The 8,171-nt window shown below is 37.8% G+C and overlaps 1 protein-coding gene across 1 annotated transcript; it reads left to right on the forward strand.

Annotated features, from left to right (window-relative positions):
• The first annotated feature begins 2,729 nt into the window (after positions 1–2,729).
• Positions 2,730–8,171, forward strand: LOC110020599 (purine permease 3-like). The gene is made up of 2 exons (XM_020718755.1): positions 2,730–3,488; positions 7,712–8,171. Exons 1-2 carry the CDS (start codon positions 2,730–2,732, stop codon positions 8,036–8,038), a joined length of 1,086 nt encoding a protein of 361 aa, XP_020574414.1. The 3' UTR covers positions 8,039–8,171.

Here is an 8,171-nt window from a genome sequence, read left to right on the forward strand (position 1 = left end):
GATATTACTTATATATATATATATATATATATATTTGTTTTGTTAATATTTTAATTTAAATACAAATGTATTTAATTGTGGTAACTATTTTTAAAAGAGAAATTTACGTGCATATCAGAATGCTTGTGTTTTCATATCTAACACTCAAAGTTTGGGAGTCATGGGCGGGCTCTAAAATCCATTATAGAGAGAGAAAGAGAAAGAGAGAGAGAGAGAGAGAGAGAGGGGGAGGAGGAGGAGGAGCTCCCTCAAAGTATGGGTTTATTTTTAGAGCCAAAAAGCCCCATTACAAATATTAGAGCCTCTATTTATAGAATATTAAGATAGAAATTACATTTATGACCCTGCTTTGATGAGGTGACCACAAGATAGTTTGATATTTTCATATTTGATACTCGCTATTGGCATCCTTTGATATTTTTCAATTCTTTGCCCCATTGATTTATCAGATGGTGTCATTTAGTCAATCCATAACCTTTGTGGTTTAGAAGATGTTAAGTTTGAGCGTTGCAGGCAGTCGAGTCTGAATGGTCTGCCAAGGATGGCCAGCAGATTATTCATGGATAGTTGGTCTAAGATGACCGACCGATTACCTGAGGAGATGGCCGACCATAGATGGCCGGTCGGCCTCTTGTTGACTCCCAACCAAATTGGTAGGCTTACCAGAATGTCGGGCTCCAGCTAGTTGGTTGAAGAGTCATATGCCTGCACATTTTAGCAAATAAAATTAGAAAAATATTACATAAATATTACCCACTCAGCAATTATAGAAATGTACAAAGTACAAAGAAGAAAAAAAGCGGATATCATTATCATTTTTTTCTTCTATTTTCATTTTCTAACTTAATTTCATTGTTCACTAAAAATTAAAAAAAAAATTGTCGTGTGAACCATCTTTTAACAAAGCCAAACACTTTTGTTCAGGCACAATCCCAAAATCACTTAAAACGTCTTTATTATTAAAGCATGTCAAAAGGTTCGCGACAATAGAGCAATAATTTAGCGTTTTAGCATTACACAAAAATCCAGCACACACAAATAAATAAATGAGAAATAAACAAGAGGAGACACCTTGATTTTTAGGTGGAAACCCTCTAAAAGGGGAAAAAGCCATCCAGTCTAGCCTAATTGAAATAATCAACTATAAATGATTAGTACATAAATCCACTCATCTCCTAACTTAGGGAAAATGGAGTTATAAAAGTGATAATTGTAAATGTGCAATAATAATTCATCGATAATAAACATACTTTAACTGTAATAAATGTAGTTCTCAGTGATAGTAGACTTAAAATGCCATGGTCGATTGTTATGGAGGTAGTAGTCCACTGTGACTATTATGAACAGTGATTGTAGCACCAACTTATCGTATAGGCCACAGTTGAAAGTCATGGTATTAGTTAGCCATGTGAGCCGCTAATGGTTGTTTCAGGTGTGTTGATTGGCCACAGAAGTTGTATTAGGAAGCTATGGAGTTGGAAGTCACTTAAGTTGTATTTAGTCATAAAGACTGGTGGTGAGTAGACATGACGTTATAGTCCTCATGGGTCGATTTGGGAGCTGCACGAGACATGACAATGTCCATAGACGGAAGCTGAAATCAAGAGTTGTACGTGCTGAGAGAACGTTCATAAAGGGTCACCTATGTGTGGCGCACTCTTCGATGTACCCTCCTGCTCTGTTCTGGGTGTTTTTTATTAGGAACGTTCATAAAGGGTCACCTATGTGTGGTGCGTTTTTGCGCAATCTTCGAGGTACCCTCCTGCTCTGTTCTGGGTGTTTTTTATTAGACCATCATCTAGACTTGTTTTTACACTGTTTTCAAGGTGTGTTGTAGTTCTACAACGTACGGTGCAATGTCGTAATGCATGTTGTAATTCTGTAAAAAGCTTTGTTGCAAGGAGCAAGTGTTGATTGATGGTAGTTGATGAGCTGTGGCCGACAATGGTTAGTGGCTATAGAAGAGGGAAGCGTTAGTCGGAGCTTTAGTGCATAAACGATAATGTGCTTTAGCTCCTTCTCTCAATACTTCTTCTGATGCAACTCTCGGTCCAGGTCCCCTCTTAAGGAGGGGGTATGATTCTATTTATAAAGCCTGTGAGAGACTTCCTTGCAACTAAGAAATCTGGACCATTCCATGAGACGATTTGGAGAAGTTCCCTCGATCAGATGGTGTTTGATGGACATCTGAAGGCCTTAATGATGTCACAATTGAGTGACCTTGAGCTTGTTGGATTCGTCTTGCCAAGACGCTCAATTTAACTATAAGTCTGTCAAATTAAAATCTGTTGGACTTGCTAATTATACACTGAAGCTCAAAAGTGGTTTAACGACTTGAACTGCATTTGATTTAACTTGGATTAGACAAACTTGATATCATTGTGTCAGCCTCATCGAGTCAGTCAGTCAGATTAAAAGAAATAAAAGTTTTAGATGATTTTTAATTGAAATTTGAATATTACTTGCTCAAAAAGTTCTCGAGAATCGTCTGAAAATAGAAATTTATTGATGACTTACCAATTTTAAACCCACCGAACAAATAATAAGAATCTTAAGTGATAATATTCTTACTAAATATCTAATTAAAATATAATTATTTTATAATTTCAAAGTCATAACACTAATTCAAGATCTGCATATATATATCCACGCCATCTTAAGCATTAACAATCCATCCTCCAAAACAACAACAAAAAAAGGTTTAGAGAAAATTCTTTATCCAAGAGACCATGGATATCCAACAGCACCACCCATCTCCAATCCATTCCACCAACACCACCACCACCACCACTTTCACCGAACCAACCAAACCCATAAAATCCAAACGCCTCCTTCTCTTCTTCAACATCCTCCTCCTCCTCATCGGCGGCAGCGGTAACCCCCTCATCCTCCGGGTCTACTACCTCCACGGTGGAAACCATAAATGGTTCACCTCTTTCCTTCAATCCACCGGCTTTCCTTTCCTCCTCATACCCCTCCTCTTCTCCTTCTTCCGCTCTCCCCGCCGCCAGTTCTTCCGCATCTCCCCTTTCCTCCTCCTATGTTCCACCTTCATCGGCCTCTTAACCGGAATGGACAACTTTTTCTTCTCCTACGGCGTATCTTACCTCCCCGTCTCCACTTCCTCCCTCCTCATCTCCACCCAACTCGCCTTCACCGCCATCTTCGCCTACTTCATCGTTAAGCAAAAGTTCAGGGCTTCGTCAATAAACGCGGTGGCTTTACTGACGTTTAGTGCGGCGGTGCTCGGCGTGCACGCTAATGGCGATCGACCGGAAGGAGAATCGAATACTAAGTACTATATGGGGTTTGTTATGACGCTCGCCGCGGCGGTAATGTATGGGCTGATGTTGCCATTGGTGGAGCTTATGTACGCTAAGTCTAAGATGAAGATTGGTTATACGTTGGTGATAGAGATACAGTTTGTGATTGGGGTCATCGCCACTGCTTTCTGCGCCGTCGGGATGGCGGTCAGCAAGGATTTTCAGGTGATCTTTCCTTACTCTTTAGTCCGGTCAGAAAGTAATTAATTTATTCGTATAACACATCCCACTCTTTTATATTTACAAATTTAACAGCTAAATTTTACTTTACATTTATACCACCAAAATCTTTCAGATTAAGCCAAAGAGTATGCATTTCACTTGATGAAAAAAGTAAAGCACAACTTCATCTGTATGAATTGACGGGCAAGTAAAAATTAAAATTAATGTGCTAAATATGTAAATAGATAGAAATTAGTGGTTTGTATGCGAGGCTTCAGTCATTCTTTTAAGGTTAGTACGAGTTGATCATATGCAATTTAGGATATAGATATGAAGGAATAATTAAATAGTAAGGCATAATTACCTATTAGTTACAGTTGTGCGACAATTTGTATTTTGACCAGAGATTGGTAATTATGTGAGTGTCATGTCACAGACAAAAAGTCTCACATCTGCTAGGTGTAGGGCAGAAAAAATAATATTTAAGTCCTGAGCTGCCCACCACACTGAAGAGCTCTTTTGAAAAGTGACAAGTGGTATCAGAGCAGATTACCGAAATAATATTTAAGTCCTGAGCTGCCCACCACACTGAAGAGCTCTTTTGAAAAGTGACAAGTGGTATCTGAGGGCGTCAGGTGATTAGGTGAAGGAGAATGTCACGGACAAAAAGTCTCACATCGGCTAGTTGTTGGGCCGAAAAAGCAGTATTTAAGTCTTGGGTTGTCCATCACCCCGAAAACCTCTTTTGAGAGGTGAGAGTTAGCTAGCGGAATGCCGCCAATCGACTACCATGTGGAGATGGCTAAACTAAAATTGGTCTGTCAAATATATACATAAAAATATTTATAAATTCAATTATTATAAAGTTATATAAATAAAAAACTATGACGAAACGGATGATAAGTATTATGATGCACGAATAACATTGATGCAAAGTATATTTAAAGATATTAAAGCTTAAGTTTAATGTTAAAGCTAATTGTGTCCGTAAATCACATTTCAACAGAATAGAGCATAAGAAAGGAAATAGAGAGAGAGAGAGAGAGAGTACACATTAATGAACAAGAAAACAACTTTTCGATCACTCTTTTCTCATAAAATGATCTCACTAATTATAAGAAAAAAATGTATAATATAGTGATATTATAATTTTGTCTTTTCTTTGATGGGGGTCGTTACAGGATATTTTAGGTATTTTATATGAGTGAGCTAATTGCTCTTCTTATGACTTGGCGAGCTGGTCTAGCATGACTTTGTCTCATTAAGGTCGGCTTGGTTGGCTACGTTAATACAAGACAGTTAGTTGGCTGAACTTGATTAGCATTGAGTTGATGGGATTGAAGTGATCAACTAGGCTAGCTTTGTCATCTAGTATGGCTATTGATCATCGATCTTTAGATGAGTAGCTCCTGTCGAAAGAATGAGGTCTGACTATCGAGTAGAGGGTGAATCACTATAACCCGATAGATAACTCATTCCTTGGCGTGGGAGTCCTTTGGGAAAATTATAAGGCTCTATGGTATTATCAATTTTTGATCCCTGATCAAGAAACTCAAGGGAATTCGCGGGATGACTGATGATAGCGAGAAACTGGATTCATTTTTCGGGTCATATCAACCAAAAGGTAGGACAATGCCTTTAACTAGCGCATCATTCGTCAGTATGATGCTAGCGAGTAATTGTAAATTTTTTAAGCATTTTGAAAGTTTATGTTAACTACTTTTTATTTTGTTTGAGTGTTTTGCTTTTAACTAGCACATCATTTACATACACTTCAATATATTTCTTTTTTTGCTTAGAAATAATTACATCAATCATTCGTTGATATGTAGCCCCAGCATTTTAAAGCTCAATTTGAATTACATTGTAATACATTAATCCAAAGTAGAGGGTAGTTGTCCTTTAGGCAGGCAATGTTCAGATTGTTGAAGTCCGCATATATCCTACACTTGCCATTTGCTTTTTGCACCATGACTACATTCAACACCTATGTTGGATACTAGACTTCTCGTATACAGCCAGCCTCCAACAGCTCTTGAACTTTCTCTCTGATTTGCTTTGTTAAGTTGACAACTGAGAACATCATCTTGTGAGATTGCTCTGGGTTTCCTCAGGCAGTGATCACTTCTTTGTTTACTGAAATCTTTACTGCTACATGGTATGTAGAGATAATAGCTTTGAAGTTGTTGAGCAGAGGGCGGTCGAAAATGACTTTATAAGTTGGTAATGAGTCAAACACTATGAAGTCCTCCATATTTGTGAATTGTTTATCATTTTCCCCCCAGGTAATTGTTAGGTTGATAGTTCTCAAGACTTCCTTCGTCTCACTAGGTAAGGCAGAGTGGGTCTGCTATTGTAGTTAGCCAGTCATTTCCAAGATTCAGCTTATCAAACACTAATTTAAATAGAATATTTATTGAGTTTCCAATGTTAATAAGTATGCTAATGATCTGATGGTTCCTACTTAGTGTCGCGACAACGATGACGTCCTTATAACGATTCTCCTTGAATGGATGATCTACATTAGTGGAGTGATGGTGAATACACATTGTTCTCTCGATCGGAGCCTCTCATATTAGCCCGGCCGGATGAATCTCCTCCACCTCTATAAATGGTGGGAGCTATACCAACAATATAGATGGTGTGGGTTTGGACAAGCTCGTCCGAAATTTCCTCCATTGAAGCTTTTCTTTGTCTCCGGGTCTTCGCCCCTACATCTTCAAACTCTTTCAATTTTCCAGCTCTGATCAACTCCTCGACCAAGCTGCATAGGTGTTGGCATTCCTCCCTATCATAACCATGGTCTCAGTGGCGTGCGTCGTACTTCTTTAAGTCCTAGAGATAAGCTCCCATCTTTATGAGTTGTGTTGCTATTTAAGCTTATACTCATTAGACTAATAAAAACTAGAATAATCCAATTTGGGCAAAAAATACCAATAGTAGATAATTTATTTCAATAATATTATAAAAAAATCACTAGATATAAAATAAAAGGCACTTACAAGAACATTCTGTATTAAAATTTTAACATTTTTTAAAGATTGCATCAAATTTCCGGTGACTGCCAAGGCTTTGACAATTGGATTTTTCTCCGGATGATGACTAATCCCTTTCTTTTATCTTAAACCTATATATATATATATATATATGTGAGAGAGAGAGAGGATAAAGGTTTTGGCTCCAAAATCAAATATATATATATATATATATATATTAAATCTAAACGAATTCACTATTATTATTAAATGTCTTTAAATGCATACCATAAAACTATTATGTATTTACAAATCTAACAGAAACGCTCATATTTAAATGTACAGCACCCAAGATTTTAATATCACATCAAAAACATTAACATTACTGTAGTTTCCAAGTGAAATACATATCTGCTTGTACAGACTTATGAAACCAAGTTATGATAAGTGTAAATATCAAAATTTTAAGGATATATACGTAAAAACATAAAATTTATATGGTATGATTATTATTATCTTATCATCATCGATTATACTGTACTTCTTCTTCTTCGTTAACGATTGTCGCCTACACTTCTTGAAAATTTCTTTTTTTCTTAATTTTCTTAACGTATTTGCTTAAACATTTGCTTTCGTCATTGTGCCTTAATTGAAGAAATTGAAATGGTAATAATGGTGTTATTTCTTAAGAAAGAGTTAGGTTACAATTCCTTTTAAATGGAATTCACATTTGTTTCATATTATAAATTGTAGAGCTACTCCACATAAATATACACGCCACTGTGGTATCTATTGTTGCATGACAAATAGATTGATAAGCACAAGGTCGACTTGAAGTAGGCTATGTGCTCCGCCGAATCAGTCCGACCCTTGTAAGACTTTAATGTAGGGATGTTGAACCTCTCTAGAAGCTCGGCCCCAGAGATTTGTAAATAGAACTCATTCACTAGCTGGCGGGGCATATAAGTACATCAAAATAATGCCTTTCAATTGGTGCCAACCCAGCTCTATCTTAAGTACTGGACGTCTCCGTCTCTATCCAATGCTAAAGGGGCCATTTGACTATGGAGCGCCAGCCCTAACCAATGCCTCTAAAGGATAACATATACAACACAAATAAGTTATAAACTTGTGGCATTTACATGTACCACTCAAATTCTATGCATTTACACATCTAACACCTGACATTTTTTTCTTACAATTATACCAACTAAATCTTTCATGTCAACTAAAAAATATCTTAATTTACAGGCCCTGTCGAGTGAAAGCCACAACTACGGCCTCGGCCAAACCAAGTACATTTTAATCGTCGTCTTCAACACCATCATCACGCAGTGCTTCTTCTTAGGGATGGTGGGCACCATAAAGTACTCAACGGCGCTGCTCGGCGGCGTCATACTCGCCATCTGCATCCCCATTACCGAGTTGCTCGCCGTCTTCTTCTTCCACGAGAAGTTCGACGGCGAGAAAGGCGTCGCCGTCGCTCTCTGCCTCTGGGGCACGGCTTCCTACTTCTACGGCGAGTACAAATCTTACCGCAAAGGCGCGGCCTTGTTCTCGGCCTCAGAGCTTGTTTGAGCGGCCGTCTGATCTCCATTTCGTTGCTGAAACAGAGTTTTTTGGGATGTTGCGTTTAAATGAGCTGATCTAGAACTTGAAGTGGGTCTCTGCCACTTTAAATTAGAAAGCATTTAAATAAATGAATTAAGTG

This window comes from Phalaenopsis equestris, unplaced genomic scaffold (assembly GCF_001263595.1).
Source record: "Phalaenopsis equestris unplaced genomic scaffold, ASM126359v1 Scaffold000104, whole genome shotgun sequence".
Lineage (NCBI taxonomy): Eukaryota > Viridiplantae > Streptophyta > Magnoliopsida > Asparagales > Orchidaceae > Phalaenopsis > Phalaenopsis equestris.